Source organism: Schistocerca serialis, chromosome 1 (genome assembly GCF_023864345.2).
Source record: "Schistocerca serialis cubense isolate TAMUIC-IGC-003099 chromosome 1, iqSchSeri2.2, whole genome shotgun sequence".
Classification (NCBI taxonomy): Eukaryota; Metazoa; Arthropoda; class Insecta; order Orthoptera; family Acrididae; genus Schistocerca; species Schistocerca serialis.
Genome location: NC_064638.1, coordinates 962,637,461 through 962,658,785, shown reverse-complemented (window position 1 = coordinate 962,658,785; position 21,325 = coordinate 962,637,461). Strand labels below are relative to the sequence as shown.

The 21,325-nt window shown below is 38.1% G+C and overlaps 1 protein-coding gene across 1 annotated transcript in view; it reads right to left on the bottom strand.

Annotated features, from left to right (window-relative positions):
• LOC126452593 (GATOR complex protein Iml1) overlaps positions 1 to 21,325 on the bottom strand; it is a 572,541-nt gene that overhangs the window by 525,278 nt on the left and 25,938 nt on the right. Inside the window, exons 3-6 of the mRNA XM_050091115.1 lie at positions 20,998 to 21,167; positions 20,326 to 20,451; positions 4,249 to 4,389; positions 4,029 to 4,171 (exon numbers count right to left, since the gene is read on the bottom strand). Coding sequence (XP_049947072.1) covers positions 4,029 to 4,171; positions 4,249 to 4,389; positions 20,326 to 20,451; positions 20,998 to 21,167 — 580 coding nt within the window. The remainder of the gene's footprint in view (positions 1 to 4,028; positions 4,172 to 4,248; positions 4,390 to 20,325; positions 20,452 to 20,997; positions 21,168 to 21,325) is intronic.

The following is a 21,325-nucleotide window of genomic DNA, read 5'->3' as shown; positions in this document are numbered from 1 at the left end:
ACATTGGTTTCCTTATACACTTCATCCCAGCTTTGTTTTTCTAGTTCTTTTGAAAAATCTTTATTTTGATTTCTGATAGATGTCGTTTGTAGGCTTGTAGTTTAGGGAATGATTCGATGCCTGACTTTACTGTTGTTATTTGACAGAGATGGTCTGATAGTCAGAGATCTTTTACAGCTACATCACATTTTTCCCTGTCCATATTTGTGGCCACATTGTCAATTACTGATGAAGTCGTCGTGGTAACCCTTGCTGCACTATTGACCAATAGGGACATGACAAAACTTTGAAGGATGTTTATGAAGGTGCTGCTGGATTCATATATGATGTTAGTGTTGATGTTAATGTCCTCACACAGAATTATGTTGAACTTTGTACTTGGGATTTTACCTAGAACTTCTGTTAACTTATTGAAAAAAGTGTCCACGCTACCACTGGGAGATCTATACACACACAAAATGATTAATTTCTTGGTGATATCAAGCCCTGTTAATTCAATAGCTGATATTTGAAATTGTTTGTCTTTTCTTACATTACTGTTGAATCAATTGTGTAGTGTTTTTTATAGTTCTATCCTCTGTAGTTTCGTGATAAGATTTTCAACATGTGTCTTGAATGTGGGTATGTCGGAGCATTTCCGTAATTCACAACAGCTCTGACTGGGATCTGTTTCTTATGAAACTTTGGTTGGCATTGGAACGAAGGTGCACTGTGATTTGTCTGTAAAAGTTTTCTTTTTTCATTGTCTTCCAGTGTATGTTCAATTTCTTTCTGTGTTTTTTTGTGATGAACTCTTGTGTCTAATTGATGTATTACTCTTTATCCATGAGGATCACTGTGTTTCCTTTATCTGATATATATGGTAGTGTTAGGTTGCTGTAGTTTCTTAAATGTTATGGTGTCTGTACTGTTTTAGTTTCCTGTGTTTCCTTTCTTCTAAGTTATTATTATATTTTCAACGTAATAGCTTTACCAGGTCTCTTGTCAGACCAGCATTTACCTGACTTGTTTTGTTTATGTTTCCTATATGAGAATGTTTTCTGACTCAACTAAGAGGTTTCCTATGTATTTTTCAAGTATTCATGTACCGACATTGTATGTCAGACCTTTTCCAAGCAGTTTCATTTCTTCTGTATGCAACACAGTGTCTTGGACAGAACTGATGTTTTTTATTTCACTGGATGTAATTTGTGATTGTGTTCAGTGTTGGTTTACCTTTTAAAATTGCAATCTTTCTTTGGGGGGTTTCTTCCTTTTTTTCTATGACTGTACATGTATGACATCCAACCTAGGTAACAGCAGAAACTGGTGTTATTATTCACAACTTTTATAAAATTAAGGTGTACTTTGTATAGCTCCCCACTTGGTTTCTGGCATAAAAAGACTTTATTTTTGCATTTAGCCAAATTTTTTGAACTATTTGCCTCATTTTCTGCACACTTGCAGAACTGTTTTTAACCTGTATGTTAATATATTTAGCTATAATATTATATGATCCACAGCTATTGTTAAACTTTATATGTTACACAGTTTTATGAACGCTGAGCTGTATTATTCTAAACTTCATGTGGAGGCCACTTGGGAATGCCTGTTAGGATGTACATAATATGTTTGCAATACAACATAAAAATGTAGTTTCGAATAAGGCAAAAAACAGCCAAGAGTGAATGTACAACCAAATTTCTTTCGACTTCAACCTCAGCTAGCAATGGAGGAAAAAGCAGTGGTTTGTAGAACTGCAAACAACTGTAATCCATAAAAAACAAAAATGTACTACCATATTATGATCCATATTTCTAGAATGACCACAGAAGATGCTTATTAGTAAAAGGGAAACACAGCAGACAATGAGTAGTTAGCCGTTCAACAGAAAATTGAAACCGACTTGAAAATCCACAAAAATAGCATTCCCTAATTCCTTAGAAATGTGATAGATATTTCCCAAGTCTTAACAATCCTCATATGAAAAAGCAGAGGGCCTATCTGCAGATAAACAACCTTCTGCCCTGTCTCTATATAAATTGTAAGAAATGTTAAAAATAAGGCTTACTGATATCCATGGTCCACAAACACTACATAATCAGTAGTGATTGGTTATCATGAACTACAGCACACCTTAAATATTGCACTAAAATTACACCATTTCACTTCAAATTTGAGACAGAAATTGCACCAAAATTATGCTGTTTCTCTTCAAATGAGATCTGGAAATTGCACTAAAATTACACCATTCCTCTTCAAATGCATACTGGTACACAAATAAAAAGGACAAAAGCATGTATTGTAGCATTCTCTCTCCATGGTAACTAGAAACCAGTGTTAAGTGCTGAAATGATAGTCAGCCCCACTATGATCAACTGAGAGAAGCAGCCCAGTTGTATGTTTACTACTGTGCATGCTCTAATGTGAAGTCAGCTCTTCCAGCAGTGCTCATGGCACCAGATCGGTATTTTTCTTTGAAACTGGATGTAGCATACTGAGCAAGCGTACCGTAAGTGGAATTTACAAGGTGCCGCTGCCGTGACAGCAGCGTGTCCGGGTAATCTAAACAACAGATTGCCAATTCACCAACCCACGTTTCATTTCCGCTGTCGCCAACCTTTTTCCCATTTTATTTGATTCCTCAGAATATTAAACCACCAGTGATAATTATATTACTAACCCTTGTAACTCAAAAGGCTCAAGGGCACCACATTGTAGCACATTCATATAATTTTGCATGTGTTGCCACTGTACATAAGGAAGGCCCCTCTTTCCAAAGCACACAATTAAAAATCACCAGATTATGTCCTATTAGTAATCGAGTGACGAACAACTTCATCTCACTGAAGTTACCAGGGGAGATGTGTACTAGTAAGTCACTGATTCAATAAATTTCATCTTACTGATTGTTGAACCTGCCTGAATAACCATTTACATTAGTATGCGTCTTCTGTGACTTGGTGGGGAGCACCAACCCCAGCAGATTAATGATGCGTCCCGGTGCACTGGCCACCTTGGATGTGCATTTTAGCCAGTTTGCCACATCCAACTAGGTGAGTGTCAAATTGGCACCCATATTCCGCCTCAGTTGCACAATTCAGAAAATGTAACACACTTTAATGTGGGATAATAGTAGACACTGAAAGTCGGGATGCATAAATTTCATCCACAAAGGGTTGAAGGGGGTGAGGGGAGGAGGTGACAGGAAGGGCATCCAATCACCCTCTACCACAAACATTTCCAAATCCAAAACTGAACTTGTCAATTATGTAATGATATGGAATAAAGGTTCCATTTTCTAACACTGCCACAACAACATCATCAATTACAATTGCAGTGGGCACACCATCATCAGAGATTGGATTGTGGATTGGTGGAAACATATCACACGGTCAGATGAATCATGTTTCTTGATATGCCAGGTCATCAACCAAGCAAACAGCTGCCTCAAAACATGCACTGCATCACAGACATACGCCAGTGAGAGCAATATTATTGTATGGGAACATTTCCCGGGGTGTCTTTGAGACCTAAGTTGATAATCAAAGGCACTATGACAGTTGTGGACAAAAGTGAACTTCGTCGTGGATCACTTTCAACCTTTCATTCGTGAGGTCTTCCCCAACAGTGATGGCAACTTCCAGCATGATAACTGACCATGTCACAGAATCAGAATTGTGCTACAGTGGTTTGAGGAGAATGACAGTGAAGTCACACTGATGTCTGGGCACTGTAATTCACCTGATCTGGATCCGACAGAACACATCTGAGACACTACTGGCCACCAGCTTCATGCCCACAAATCACCAGCTTGTAATTTAAGGGAATTGTATCACCTGTGTAGAGACACCTGGTGCCACATACCACCGGAAACCTACCACAGACTTGTCTAAACCCCACAATACAGAATCGTTGCTGTACAGCATTCCAGAGATTATTATAATGTTATAATGTTTTGTCTTATCAGTGTATTTTGTGTAATCAAAAAGGATTTACGGGATTAAATACACATAGGTACTTTTTACATATAAAATTAAAAGGCAAACCTGTAGAAGTCTTCATAAAATCTCCCCTTATAATCCTGCTGCAAACATTCATTCATATATGACGGGAACTCTTCAAGACTATTAGCTCTGTAAAATGTACGTGAAAAGAGCACAATTGTAACTTCATGATTGCTCCCGTTCTTCTGCAAAACAAAATTACTTTTATCAGACAACCATGTAAAATAAAGGAGAAGCAACAAACACCAGAAAAAATACCAACCTTCCACTTCTGAAAGAGATCAGCAAGAAAACCATTAACAGCTTTCTCAAAGTACAGATCACCATGTATGTCAAAGTCCCACATTTCTGAGCTCATCTGGATAAACAGATATACCATACTTGTGGATGAACGAAACACAACCTAGAACATGACATACAGGTTTCAGAATTGTCAATTGATCATACTTCCACACTTACAATAGAATACCGTAACGTGTATTATCAGTACTACACAAACAAAGAGGGGACACCAAACTAATAACTTAAGATACTCAGTTTCAATACTGCAATAAACAAAAATGAAACATGACTTTTCCATTACAAATATTGTACAATAATAATATATGGAGACATATTTTGTTTGTAAAGTAATTACGGAACATTTCCAAAAAAGATATGACTATAAGCCATCATAACATTGTAAGTTTTTATAAAAAGCCATTTTCTATCACAAGTGGGAGAAATATCTACGATGTTTTACACAGTATTCTGTAGCTGCAACCTCTGAAGTTCAAATAGGAGCAACTCCAAACAACAATATTTTACACATTTACAATTGATTTGGGTGTCAAGTGCAGCTATGGATGGCAGAAAATTCTTCTTCTATTTTTTAGCAACCCCCTTCACTATATCAAGAAATTCAGACACAGTAGAAGTTCATTTCAAGATTCAGTTTACATAGTCAACAAGAATCATCTCTTTCCAGTCTTACATGTGTACCGTGCAAACCATAAGGTGTGTGCAAGAGCGTACTTAGCATGGTAACCCATGTTAGGGTTTCATTCTTTCCAGTCCCTTGTGGAGTGCTGGAAGAATGATTGTTTAAATAGATTAAGAATGACTGAAAAGGACACCCTTACAACTAGGCCTATAGTGAGCATCATTTGGGAAGCCAGTCTAGTTTTTAACTGTTCTGCATATCCATATCCACCAATCATTGGCAGACAACAAGGTTTAGTCCCTTTCCAGGAACTTTTGCCACGACTAATATTAGGTGTCGATAACTGATATTTTCCAGACTGCACAATCATACCCACACTTCAGTGGCAATACGGTCTTATTCAGCATTGGTATTGGAGCAGCAACTATCCCAAGAATGCAAGGACATTGTTTCATCTTGTAGATATGAATAACTATTACTCATCTTTTACAACTGAATTTTAATTTTTTACTAACAAACTATTTTGTAAAACTGCTTCAAACATATGTACAGAGACAGCCGTACACACTAGTGTGATGCTGTCAAGAGGTGGGAAGAAGCACCAGCTCCAGATCGAATACACCCTGAGCATTAACAATAACAACAAGTGCGCCTGCCAGCCTGGAGTAGTTTCCCCACATCTGACTGGTGAATACTGGGCTGGTACCCATGGCTCACCTCAGTTACACAATTTGCAAACATTTAGAAAAAATTTTCACTTTCGCATAACACTAAATGCTGACAGATGTGGTAGGCCTACATAAGTTACAATGGGTGGTGACAGATGGTCATCTGCCATGCTCTACCACTAACATTCCAAAATCGAATAAATAACTTGCTGACTTCATGAAGACAGGGGATAAGGCCAGGAAAAAGGAAAGATAAGTGCTTAAGGCATCTTCAACAGTCTATAACAGAAATAATCATCATATTTATTTTCTTTTGAATTTCTAAGTGTCATTCTCTTATCAGTATGTTAAGTCTTAAATGCGACTGAACCAGAGAGAAGGCAATCACTCATTTGGATCTTCTCCAATGATACTCATCCAAACAAAAGTAAAAACAAAAAGCAATGTGAGCAAAAGAATGCTGTGAACCACTGTAAGTGGACATTGTGACACACACTAAAGATTGTAGTGTGAAAGCATACTAATAAACCCGAGTGTGCATGCCTGTGCCATTATTAATCACATAAGATGAATATTTGTGGGATATCACATGAACAGCTCCTCACAGCATTTGTTAGGGTAACAGAAGAACAGTCACTTCTGTAACAACAATGGAACAAGGTTGACACTCTTTGATTTCTTTTCTTTTTTCTGAAAATGAAAGAAACTACATATTTACAAACATCATTTTGAGCAGCTGAATCTTTCTACAGATTACCTTCCCCAGAAAGTATTATTGTGATATTGGGTTGGTGCATAACTGGTGAAATAGCATCAGAAGTGCATAAGGAAGAAAATAATATAGTGGAAAAAATAGTGGATAGATTTGAAGGTGCTGTATCCATGTTGATTTAATTGGACTGGGTTTGTGACTGAAATTGAGATTTCAGTCTGGTTAAGCTCAGAGTTCCACTTCTGAGTTTTATAGATCAGCCGCCACTAACATGTGGAACAGACGCTGTAGGGTTACCGCCACTAACCCGTGGAACCGTCGTGCCCTTTGTCCAAATAACCTTGGACGATAGCTTTTATAGTATCCCAAAAAGCAAGGTTGCCTCTTCCGCCAGTTCCGCCGTACCGATGATCTTCATCTCCGCCTTCACTGCCGTTGAGGTCTTCACCATGTCCCTGGCAAGGGGCCCTCACGAGGTACTATCACCCGGGCCAGGTGAACCAAGGATTTTTTTATGAGGTGTTACTCCTCCCCCTCCTCCTTTTTCAACCGGGCTTGGGACCCCAGTGGGTCAAATCCCACAGTTGAAAAACCGCAAGTGGTCTATTCGGATTCTGGGGAGACCACAGAAGTGTGCATGGAGGTAAATTGGAGTACCTCAAAACCCCGTAATAACAAAATCAAACCAAAATCTAGAATTTGGCTAATGACATTTAATGTAAATTCTCTCTTAAAAATGGGAAAACTAAAAAACATCCTGGACAAATCCAGGGAACGTAAAATCAAAATTATTGCATTTCAGGAATCACGATATACAGATGAAAATCCTCTTGATTCGGAAGGATACAGGATATACAAAGGAAAACCTGGAAAACGAGCCATGGCAAATTGTCCACAATTTGGAACTGGATTTATAGTAGATACATCAATACTTGATTCAGTCGCAACTTTCAAATCTTACTCGGGTCGGCTCTCCACGATGACAATAAAATCAGCTAATAAGATATACACGCTAATCAATGGACATGCACCAACTAACATCACTAACAAAAACAAAATAGAAGAAGTAGAATAATTCTAGGACCAATTGGATAATATTCTCCAAAAAATCCCAAATAACCATGTCAAAATCCTTATGGGCGATTTCAATGCACAAATCGGTAAAGAAATGAAATATCGATATTGGGTAGGTAAATGGTCAGGGCATACACAGACCAACCGGAATGGCATGCGGCTCATTGAAATCTGCAAAAACCATGACCTATTTTTCAAATCAACATTTTTCAAGAAAAGAGCCTCGAAAACGAAAACTTGGATCTCAACTAATCCATTACTGGGTGAATACCAGTTGGATCATGTAATGATCTCCCGCGTAAATACAGTAGAAACCATGAAACTTAAAGTCCTTAATGGACTAGACCTAGATTCCGACCATTACCCAACAAAATTCTCCCTAGATGTCATTCCAGAACAAAGAAAATTCACTAAGAAATCTCCACACCGTAAATATGATGTACAAAAGATAAATGGCAATGAACAATTTACAAAAGAAATGCAAAATCTAAAACCACAAAATTGGCAACAACTGCAAGGAGGACCTTTAAATGCAGCTGAGACTGTAGCACCGCAAACAAGAACACGTAAACACCCCTGGTGGACAGATGAGTGTGACCAACTGATATATATCAGACAACAGGCGTGGCAAAATTGGTTGTGCAACAAAAATCAAAAGACCCTGGAAGACCTCAAAGATACCAGGAAAACAGTCACAAAAGCAATACGAACAGTCCGTAAACAACACAAAGACAAAAAATTGCAAGACATAGAGAATGATTTCAAGAAAAACAATTCCCGAAATTTCTACAGAGTATTCAAACAAAAATTAACAAAGTACTCTCCTCCATCACTCCAGTTCAAAAATGACCATGGGGAAATTGCTCATACCAACACCGAAAACTTTGAAATTCTTGCAAAATACTTTTCTAAATTACTGAGTTGTGAAAAGCCTGCAGAAAAATTTGAGTTCCATCGTACACAACGAAACCCAGACTCAAAGCCACCAAGTTTACAAGAGATTAAGGATATAATTCAGTCACTGAAAAATAACAAAGCATCAGGAGAAGACCAAATCATCGCAGAATTATGGAAAAATGCATGAGAAAATCTTATTGCAAAACTCAAAGAAATTATACATGAAATCTGGAAAACTGAAAAAATCCCCACAGATTGGAAGACTGCAATCATACATCCTCTGTACAAAAAAGGAAGTAAAACAGCCTCCAACAACTATCGTGGAATCTCTTTATTGTCAATAACATACAAAATTCTGTCTAAAGCCCTACTAAACTGCGCAGAACCTCAGCTGGATTCAAAACTAGGCGAATACCAAGGTGGGTTCAGAAAAGGTCGATCATGCGTAGAACAAATCCTTAACTTGAAAAACTCAATGAAATATTTACACAGTACTTCAAACAAAAGTTATGTCATCACATTTGTCGACTTTAAAAAAGCATATGACAGTATAGACCGAGAATCCCTTTTTGAAGTATTAGCAGAATTTGGACTAGATCAAAAGACAACAAACATCATAAAAGAAACACTCACGGAGACCAAATCCAAAGTAAAATTTATGGGAGAATTGAGCACAGAATTTGAAATAGACACAGGAGTACAACAAGGGGATGTACCGTCCCCAGTGCTCTTCAATTGTGCTCTTGAAAAAGTTGTACGAGAATGGAAAAAAGCAGGTGCACCAGCACACAGACTGGGACCAAGACATATGGGCATAGAATTAGACTGTTTAGCATTTGCTGATGACATGGCACTGATCGCACAAGACATTACCGATGCACAGAAACAGCTAGAATTATTACAAGAACAGGCAGCTAAAATAGGATTACAAATTTCATTTGAAAAAACAAAATTTATGACTGACATCAAAGATGCACCTTCTGATCTCAAAATTGGTAATAACTACATCTCTCAAGTAAAAGAATTTAAATATTTAGGTGAATGGATTGCAGAAAATTGTAATGAAAAGAAATCTGTCAGATCAAGAGTCCAGAAAATGGAGACGGCGTTTCAGTTAACAAAAAACATTTAGAACAAAAAGAGTCTCTCGTGGAACTGCAAAATACGACACTATACAACAGTAATTAGACCCGAAGCTCTCTACACATCTGAGACACTAAACCTTCAACACAGAACATTAAAAGAGGAATTAGAAGTGAAAGAACGTAAGATAATGAGGAAAATCCTAGGACCAAGAACTAAAGATGGGGTACATTATCCAAAACCCAATGCAGAAATATATAAAAATATCTCCAAAATAACAGACACAATGTGCATGAGAAGAATACAATTCATGGGGCACTTAGAAAGAATGGACTCAAACAGGTTAACGTACAAAATCCATACATTTTTAAAGAACAAAACTGCAAGACCGAACTGGTACAAACAGATGGAAAAAGACCTGAGAGAATTAGGGTCTCCCAAATCTACATGATAGAAATGAAATCAGAAAAATCACAAACATACGGGGTTTTGAGGAAGAAGAGAGAAAAACTAACCGACATACATGGTCTACGCAACAAAAGCTAGCCCTTTCGTTGTTTATGAAGGAATACTGGGCGAAAAGGAAGGCCAACAAATGTTGATTACGCGTGGTCCTAAGTGATCCATCCGCGAAGAAGAAGAAGAAGTGAATAGATTAAAGGGAGTAATATTGGAGGAGGAAGAAGGGTCGGAAGAGGAAGAAGAAGAAAACGATTTAAATAATTCTGACAACACCTTGGATAGGGTTGCAAAACAAAGATGATATGGGGGGTGAGAAGTCAGAGAGATGTTTTGATTTGTATGTAGTGGACCGGATGGCAAAAGCCACCACTACTAATGAAGTAAAAGGGGATCCATTTAAGCTAAATGTACTTTCCACAGAAGGGGTAGGTTTTTACAGGTGCGAAGTAGTGCAGGATTTGTTAAAAGAACCTGAGTCTGTAGTTAGATGAGAATATGTTGAACAACCTATCACTGAAGTCACTGTGTTTAAAGAAAAGGTAAAATAGATACTGGTTCTGAAGTTTGTGCAGTGTCCCAGAATTTTGTGAATGCTCTCCCTAAAAGTAAGCAAATAGTGATAATGCCCATGAGTGGGCTGAAAATTGTGGTGGCCACTGGGAAAAGCAAGAAGGTGGTCAAACAGGAAATATTGTTACCAATCATAATAAGTGGAGTACAAATACAATTAAATTTTTTGATTATAATGGACTCAGTGTTGAAACGTTGGTAGGCGTCTATTTCTTACACAAATATGAAGGGTGGGTTAATTTTGGGACAAATTATGTAATTATTAGAGTACATGAAAAACTGGTAGTTATTCCCTTCATTGGTAAAAGACATTGTGTAAATAATGAACAAAGTGATATTCCAGTAAGATACTGTAGGACCACAGAGTGATCAAGAGCTGTAATGAATATGGCTAAAGAAAGGAAGTAGATTCTTCTGAGATAGAAAATGTCAGAATTAGGATCAACGAAAATTTGGAAGAATTAAAGGATTTTACTGACATACAAAGAGATGATTGAGACGAATTTTGAACAACCATTGTGAAGTGTTTTCAGACCAAGCCGGTTTAGTTTGGAATTGTGAGTGCTATTTAACTGTGAAAGAGGATGCACATTTGTTCCGAAAACCATTTGCCTTTCCAGAAGTGCATAAGGAAGCCATCTGAGATTTGAAACAGAATATACTCGAATGGGGAATAATAGAAAAAGTGATTAGTGTATATAATAAACCATTGTTTGTAGTACCTAAGAAGGATGGTTCCATTGGGCTTGTTTTGGACACCAGATCGTTAAATAAAATTATCTTGCCAGAAACTGATATGTCTGAAAACATAGAAGAATTCGTGGTGTCACTGCCAGACACCACACTTGCTAGGTGGTAGCCTTTAAATCGGCCGCGGTCCGGTAGTATACGTCGGACCCGCGTGTCGCCACTATCAGTGATTGCAGACCGAGTGTTGCCACACGGCAGGCCTAGAAAGACTTCCTAGCACTCGCCCCAGTTGTACAGCCGACTTTGCTCGCCATGGTTCACTGACAAAATATGCTCTCATTTACCGAGACGACAGTTTAGCATAGCCTTTAGCTATGTCATTTGCTACGACCTAGCAAGGCGCCATTATCAGTTACTATTGATATTGTGAATCATGTACCGTCAAGACCAACGTTCATCATTAATGGATTAAAGTTAAGTATTCCACCAGCTACGTCCATTTTTCTAAATTCTAATTTCCTTGTCATGTTCCAGACCTCACGCCAGCCTGCGTGAGCTAAAACACGTGCATTTCGGCCTCCTTTAGTAAAACCATGTTGGCTCTCTTGCCAACCACAACAGAATAATTACAAAAATTTAAAGGTGAAAAATTTTTCACATCCATGGATGCAACGTGTGGTTACTGGAATCTCCCGTTGGCTACAGAATCTTGAAAGTACACAGCTTTCCTGTTTGAGGGGAGATGTTATGAGTATAAGGTAGTGCCTTTTGGTTTAAATATCAGTGTTTGTGCATTTGTTAGAGCAATGTCCCAGGTTGTATGTGGCCATTTGTTAAGGAGAATTATGTGGACGATGTATTAATTTCGACTCCCACTTGGGAAGAGCACTGCCTGTTGTTACACAAGGTGTTCGAAGCAATTAAAACAGGGGGAATGAAATTGAAATCTGACAAAACAGAATTTGTTAAGAAAGAAATTAAATTGCTGGGACATATAGTTAGTAGTGTTGGGATTATGCCCGATCCAGGAAAGATAAAAGCCATCAGAGATTATGCAGTGCCAACCACATATAAAGAATTAGAGGGAATGTTTGGACTTTTCAGAGTTTAGCAAAAATTTGTACCTGGTCTGTTATTCAATGCACCTTGTCTGAGGGAACTTTTAAGTCAACACAGGAGTGTCAAACAGCTTTCGAAGAACTTAAAGAAGCACTAGTGAACAATCAGATTTTGAACCATTCTGACTTTTCAAAACCTTTTTGTCTAGGATCAGATGCATGTGATTACAGTCTGGGGGTGGAATTATTGCAGATCGAAACAGATGATGAAGAACACGTCCACAAAACGATCGCATTTGCAAGTTGATTGTTGCAACAAGCAGAGAAAAACTGTAGCATTTCTGAATTGGAAGCCTTAGCCATTATTTTTGGATTGAAAAAATTTGAGCAGTACCTCTTGGGACATAAAGTTATAATATTTACTGATCATAGTGCTTTAACATATTTAGATACTTGTCAACTCAAACACAGTAGACTGTGGAGGTGGTCTATGTATTTACAGCAATTTAATTATGAGATGAAGTATATAAAGGGTTCTGAAAACATTGTGGCAGACGCGATATCTAGAAGCGTAATGGAAAAAGAGCGGGGAGGGGGGGGGGGGGGGGGGGAGATCCATTAAGGAACAGGGATTGTGATGAAATTTTGCTAGCAGTCATTCAACTGCAGGAAGAGGGACCGGACCAATTAAGCACATCCGTAAGGATCTCAAGTCAGGAGCAAAACCAGGACGATAATCTGAAATTGGTAAAAAGCAGGATGGGTCACTCTGATTTTCCAAAGTTAGCTGAATATTACCTGGTATAGAAAGATATTCTTTTTCAATGAAAAAAGAAAACAAATCAAGATTGGCGTTTTTGCTTCCCAGAATAAAATGTAGATTTTTTAAATGATTTTATACATGGGAAATATGGACATTACGGAGCCCGTAAGTGTATTGCTAAATTAAGTGAAGTAATAATTTTTGATAACGTGTGCTGTAGAGTGCAGAAAAGGCTAGAATACTGCGACAGATGTCAAAAAGTATGAGCAAATAACAGAATTATACAGGGACAGATGTACTCTGTGGAACCTCAGAACAATTTAGCAGTGGTGGCTCTTTTTGGCCCTCTGCCAGTTTCTAGGTGACCTTGTGAATATGTGTTTGTATTGGTGGATGGATTTTCGAAGTATGTGAGATTTTATCCTATTAAGAAGGCAAATTCCAAAGTAATAGTGAGTAAATTGGAAAAAGACTACTTTGTAAATATTGGGGTGCTGAAAGCAATTTTGTCAGATAATGAGCCGCAGTTTATTTCTAGGCGTTTTGAGGAATGTTTGAAGAAGAGAAACATAGAACACATTAAAATTTCGGCCTATTTTCCACTGGGAGACACATGTGAAAGGATCGTGAAATAACTTAACCGTCTCTGTAGAACATACTGTCACAAGAAGCACTCTGTTCAGGCTAATTACTTGGAGTATTTTGAAGACATGATTAACAAAATGAAACATGAAGCCATGGGTTTTGCACCAGTAGAATTAATGGGTGGAATTAGACCTAATAATCTCCTCTTTGACCTAGTAGAATTTCTGACTCTTACGGAGGTAGCTATGGAGCACAAGAAGAAGGTAGCATGTACCAATATTAGGAAAAAGGCTTTGGAAAGGAAAAGAAGACACAATGCAAGGGCGAATCCAACAAGTTTTCAGATAGTTGACCTAGTCCTTGTGAAAACTAAAGAAAAGTCTAAGAAACTGACATCCAAGACTAAAAAATTCACTGATGAGTATGTGGGACCTTTTAGAATTATAGCCAAACCTCATGCAAACACCTACAGTTTAGAATATGTTAAGTCACACAAACTGCTGGGCTTAAGAAACATTATTGATTTAAAGAAATACATATTGAAGGATCAATTTAAAAGCAGTAACTAAGAAGCCTCAGGGAATGCACATTCTTTACGATGTCAGATGTTTAACAAACACCAGGCATCCCAAGTTGTTGGCAATACTACTTCCATTTCATTTCGTGTTGTCAACCTTCCTCTTCATCACTCAGAACTTTTGCTATGGTCTTTACTTCTTCTCTGCTGAGGCTGCTAAAGGTTCAGGAGAGGAGACTTGTAAGTTTTATATTTGATTTTTATGATTGTCGAGAAAATAATATAGAATAGGGATAAATAATGAAAGATACAGAGGAGACAAGTTTATTCAAATTTAGAATTTATTGAGTTACCTTGTGGGGAATATGAATAATCAAATATGAAACCTCCCAGTCTCGTTTTATAAGCTCTTAACAGCCCCACACTTCACATTCCAGTAGATGACTAAAACATTAATCAGTATGATAAACGAATGGGAAGGAGATGGTAAAGCATACAGTAATGTGATTAATTTTCCGAAGTCTGTGACATGTAGAGACACTGTAAGAACTGTTTTCAAGGCAAGAGAAGATTGTCTGCATAATGAGTAAATGAAATGGTATATGAGGTGTTTGGAAAGCCACAGAGTGGTTGGCTTAAGTGTATTCTACTAATTTCAGTAATGTACCTTTTTGGGGGGGGGAAGGGGGGGGGAGGATTGGCATGAGTAATTGTGTCTAATCCGCAATGAAGAGCCACTGAAGTTGGCATGAGTCATGTTTAATATTTTCTACAGAGAGTGTATTCTCTGTGTATAGTAGTACGTAATATGTTACAGAGCTACTGAAGATAGAGAAATTTTCTAAAATGGTTTTCTCTTTTTATACAATGTATATAGGAGTAGTTTCAGAACTGCAGAAGGTGGTCTGAATAATTTTCAGGGTATTTAATGATTTTGCATTCTCATGTATGATGATATTTTTCAGAGCTGCAGATGGTGGCAGAAATTTATTTTCAATATATTTAATGATGTAATTTTTTTCTTGGTGTATAAAGTTAAGCAGTAAATTTTTCTGAAAGAAAGAGTAAAATTTTGAATCAGCAATATTTGTAAGAGTGACTTGCTCAATGATTAAAACAGATTTTGGAAAAAGAATTCAGTAGTAGTGCCAATTTCGCGTACTGTTAAAGATTTGAGGGAGACAGTTAATTCATTTTTCACTGAGTTAGTTAATACTAAATGACTAAATGTAAAGAAATTTTGGATTAAAAATGAATATGAATTTGCCCAAGAGGAGTTTTGAGTAAAGTGAAACTGCTACTACAGTGTAATTTTGAAAAAAAAGTTTTTAAAAAGTTCTTTGAAGAAATATTTACTTTTGAATCTGAGAGTCAAGCTTTGAGCAGCATACCACTAAAACTGTATTCAAACATTACAGGATTGTTTTCCATACTCATCCGCATTAACTCACGTTTCCACATTTAGAGCAAGCTGCCATTCACACACCAAGTAGAAATTCCTTGCAAGTCATCCTCCTACAGTCACTTAAACACTACATTGCGGAATCATTAGCAAAGAGCCACAAATTGCTGCTCCCCACTACATGTCAAATTGTTTATATATTTATAGTACAAGACTGGTCCTATCACATTTTCCTAGGAAACTCCTGACAATACCATCGTCTATGACGAATATTTACCATCCACAACAAAGTATTTGATTCTATTACTTAAAATGTCTGGGTCACTTACATATCTGAAAAACTATTCCCTTTGCTCGGACCTTTATTAATAGTCTGCAGGGTGGTACTGTGTGATCTGCTTTCCAGAAATCTAAAAATACAGAATCTGATTTCATCCATGGTTCACTTGATATCATTCAAGAAAAAAGTGAGCTGAGTTTCACACATGTAATTCTTTCTAAATCTGTGCTGATTTGTGTACAGAAGGTTTTCTCTCTGAAGGAAATTTATTACATTCAAACACAGAATATACTCAAGAGTTCTCCAACCAATCGATGTTAAGGGCATTGGTCCGTGATTCTGCAGGACCCTTCTTAGATACTAGTCACCTATCTTTTTTTTCCTAGTTGTATGGTAACTTGGCTCTTGGAACTGGTTGAGGTAGACACGATAAATAAACCTAAGTAAGAAGCTAATCCAAAAGAGTATTTTCTGTAAAACCAAACTGGGATGAACCGAGACCTATTGACTTATTTGTTTTTAGCTCTTTCGGTTGTTTTTCAGTGCCGGGGTTGCCAGTTTCTATGTCCTTCATACAGGAGAATGTGCAATGGTCAAATCACCAGGCCCCCTACTTGTCACTGTTGATGCTACATCTCTATATACTAACATTCCTCAAGCACATGGCCTTGCAGCTATCGAACACTACCTCTCACCAATATTATCCCAAACTTGGCCACAGCTTGTGGCCTAGTGGTTAGCATCACTGCACACAGAAGTAGTGTGTGACAAGTTGAGAATTTGGGCTGGATGTGAAGCATGCTCGGATGACTAAAGTGGTTATAGTGAACACACACGTACTGTGGGAAATCTGGGTTCAAGTCTCAGTTTGTACAAATTTTCACTTGTCACCACTGAATTATTTCAGTGCCCTCATATGGCTGACTTCAGTATTTCTCTTTCATCGTCTAGATAATGGGATCCAGATTTTAGTCCCTGCTTGATCGGAGATTGCCAAGTGAAGACAACTGTGTGTTTGTATTGTCCTAAGGTATGTATCTCACCTTCATGGAAATGCAAGTTGCTGAGGTGCCAATTAGTAAAGCTTGCACCAGGTAGCCGAACAACACCAGACAGGGTCTCCCCAGCCAAACAATCATTTCATTTCATTTCGTCCCTGACTGGAGCAACTGAGCTATACCCTTCACTGGGTCTTTGATTATCTGTCATGATGCCCAGAAATGTGGACATCCTATCAAGCTCCTTCCAACCCCTCTTAAAGTGGTGTTCCATCCCACCCCATCAGAGACAGGGTCAACTGCACAAGCAGCCATGTCACAAACCAGCTGTGCTGCAATCACTGCACAGCATTTTATGTGGACATGACCACCAATCAATTTTCCACTAGAATGAATGGGCATCACCAAACCATGACCATGAGCAGAGTTAACCTTCCAGGGGCACAAAATGCCACTGAGCACAACATGCTAGAGCCCCTTGCTATCTGGATACTTCCCTCCAACACCAGCTTCTCTGAACAACACAGATCAGAGTTATCCTTACAACACATCTGATGTATTTTCACACTCATGATGCATGCAATTTCAGAGATCACGTGTCCATACAGTTCACAGGGGCCCTTATAGAGGCCACATAGACCGGACCCCTGGCATGCCCTAGTGAGCTGCCAAAGAAACAATATTATTTAGGCTATGGCAAACAAATGCTCGGCCTATTCTGTAACTTGTATTACTGTTGTCCAGTCAATGTGTTCAGTGCTTTGCATGACCTGTACTTCATTGTATCTTAGGTGTTGCTCGATAAAGTACTATGTTCCAAAACTTGTGTTTGTTCTTGCTATAGCAAACTTGGCGATGAAGATAGGATATGTTTTCTGTGTGTGTTAGTATCAGTGCTTAGTCACCTGGCAAACATCTTGTTGAAACAAATACTTCCACGTATCATTGCCCAGCAGTCTGCTTTCGCGGATCGACAGCAGGCTCTCGCCACCACTCTCAATAAAGTGGCATATACAAGTTCATGGCAGGTTACTCTTTCATCAGTGCAACCATTGCCCTTTCTGGCATAAGATGAATCGGCTGAAGATTGGGAGTCTCACGAGACACGGTTATGTCAACATTTCCAGGCTTTTTGTGTGAGCTATGCAAACCAGTGTAGGGCTTTCTTTCCTGGGTTTCACTGTTCATTTATCACTTGTTGCGCCAACTTGTGTCTTTGCAAGAACCAACCAGCTTATCTTTTGATTAAATGTGCAAACCGCTCTCAACCTATTACTGTGACAGAACACATCACTGTGACGCATGCAGAATTTTACCATAATCAGAAACACCTAAACCAATTTTACAAAGCAATCAACTCCTGTTAGGCACACTGCAAGTATTCATGATGACCGGGAAGCCTTTGCCACAGTACAACCATCAACTCAGCATCGCACGGGGCAGTGTCAGCTCTGACCACAGCAGCAACAGGCCACGTCACAACAGTGGCCATGTGCCCCCTTCCATCTTGCCCATACTGCTTAAGCATTGGGCCATTTGCAATAAGTGTTCATAATGCATTGGTGTGTAACTCCTCTTCAAGTGTGGCAAACACAGTAGTGGCAATGGACATAAACTGTTATCTCTATGAAGACTGTCTTTACGAACAAATTTGTTTATTGATTTGCAGATATTTTAAAACCGCAAAAAATGCAAGTAGACACAGGAGCTGCAGCCACTTTAGTAAACGCACAAACATGTGGACTTGGTCTCCCCTCCCCTCCCCCCCCCCCCCCCCCCACACACACACACACACACACACACACACACACACACACACACACAGGTTTTGCAGAATTTTATTAGCTACAATTAATTTTGTAGCATCTTCTTTCATATAGTGCTTCATTATAGATAAACACATCATCTGAAAAATGTCTTAGGTTACTATTAATATTGTCTGCAAGGTCATTAGTATACAACATGAACAGCAGGGGTCCCAATACACATCCCTAGGACACACCGTAAGTTACTTCTCCATCCGTCCATGACTCTGCATCCCAGATAACTTCTTGTGTCCTCCCTATCAAAATATTCTCAACCAAGTCACCAATATCACTTGATACCCTGTACAATCATACTTTTGATAATGAACGTAGATGTGGCACTGAGTCAAATGCTTTTCAGAAATCAAGAAATACAGCATCTACTTAACTGCCTTGTTCAAAGCTTTCAGTACGTCACATGAGAGAAGTGTGAGTTCGGTTTCACATGATTGATGTTTATGGAATCCCTTTCGGTTTGCAGGAAGGAGGTCGTTCTGTTCAAGCTACCTCATTATGCTTAAGCTCAGGATATGTTCTAAGATTCTATGACAAATCAATGTCAAGGATGTTGGACAACAGTTTTTTTGCGTCACTCATACTGTCTTTCTTGTAAACGAGTGTGACGTGCACTTTCTCCCTACTACTGGATACAGTTTTTTGTTTGCGGCATATACAATCATACACGTAAGTTAAAAGAGAGTCTAACTCAGCCACAGATTCAGAACAGAATCTGATAGAGAGACTATTGGGGCCAGGAGCTATGTTCAGTTTTAACAACTTCAGCTGTTTCTCAATACCACTGACACTAACATCTACTTCATGCACCTTTTCAGCGGTACAAGAATTGAATTTCAGTTTCTGTCTGATTCATGAGTGGTGGCTGCTATATTTCATGCCACTAAGAGCCTTTACATATGACCACAATTTCTTCAGGATTTGTGAAAGATCATTTGACAACATTCTGCTGTGGTAGTCTCTGAAGGCTTCACATATTTCTATCTTGACAGACAAATGCATTTAATTTAGCATCTCTCTATTCATAGTCCTATGCTTCGGTTTGTTTGGTTTACACCTGTTATACAGTAGTATCTGTTTCTTTAGAAGTTTCTTTACAGTGACTCTATACTATGAAGGGTCCCTTCCATTATCAACTGTTCTGCTGGGTACATATCTAGACAGAGCACAGTCAACTATTCTTTTAAACTTGGCCTGTAGTTCTTCCACATGCTCCTGTCATGTGCTGAGAGTTTTGATTTCCTCACTGAGATATGACGCTACTGCTCTTTTATCTAGTCTACTCGACACTACTTCCTACTTATTTTAGTTGCCCTATGTACTTCATAAATCATTGCTGCCACAGCTGCCTCATTGTCACTGATACCAGTTTTGATGTTGACAACCTCAACATGTCAGGTTAATTTGCTGCCATTAGACCTAATATTTTTTCAACACAAGTGGGATTCCAAACTTTCTGTTCTAAGCAGTTTCCAGAGAATACATTTAGTAATGCTTCGCACAATGTCTGGTCACACTGACCACTAACAAAACTGTAATTTTCCCAATTACTTGTTTAATAGTTAAAGCCTCCAGCGATAATTACAATATGAATGGGGAATTTATGCACTAGCGAACAGAAGTTTTCTCTAAGGTTTTTGGTTACATCAGATGGTGTCATGGTCATCTTTTACAGATTAGGAATTTGCTTCAAAAACTTTGTAAGTATTGATGACAAATTACTGAAATAGGTGCATAACAGACATCACTTACATTCCACTCTATTCAGTTTATGCTGCTACATTTCATAAAACTAACTTATTATAATATAACGTTTTACATGTCTTGATGAAACTTACTTTAGTATCATTTGTAATCACACCGCAGGCTACTCTGTCACCCATTGACCACATTTCATAGACCTGGCATCGAATTGTACCACCACAGAACTCAATTTTCTTGTTCACATACACACATGTATCCACCTAGAAAATATAGTAGAAAAAAGTTATAAAGTTAATGTAATACACTTCTCATTGTAAGACATATTTTTTCTTTGCCTCTCAACTCCCCAGTTCTCAGTCAACAGATATGACAAAACAACAAACATAATACAATCAGAAACACTGTAATGGCAGTCATAGCGAAATTAAAATTGTATAATTAATATGTTACTCTATAAGTGTTTTGTGGAAAAAGTATTTATGAAACAGTTTTCACTCATTACACCACCCATAATACTTTTATGGGAAAAATTTCAGTTACAAAAAACACTTCAACACTGTTTAGCACACTTCCATTTTAACTACATGGGTGCACGATAAACAGCACAAAACACATCTCCCATTTTGCTTATTGACATGTAGGAGATGAAGCTAATTATTTCTTTTCCTGGAAAACTAATGGGAAGTGTTTGGAGCTTGTTTCCTCTACTTTAAGCATTACTCCATGGACAATGACAAAGAAAAAATGTATAGAAAGTATCCCACAGGAAGCATAATTTAAAGTCTTATTTCTTTCTTTTTCCTTACCAGACTGTTCTTTAGTCTCCACATTTCGCTTCGCCCCAAATACTGGTCTTTGAATGTCAGCTCAACAGAATCCAAAGCTACATCTGCAGGGTTTACTATGTTCACACACACGTCAGCATATGTTCGCAGTTGAAATGCAGTGGCAATACTCTGTTCAACACTTATCGTATCTGAGGAAAAAAATAATTTAAAAAGTCAGTATCTTCCAACAATGTTCCATAATATGCATTTTGAAAAACTAGTAAAAATAAAAAAGTTATGCCAAATTATATGATGATAATTTTAGAGCATATTTCTTTCACTTTCTTAATATCCTGAAAATTGAACA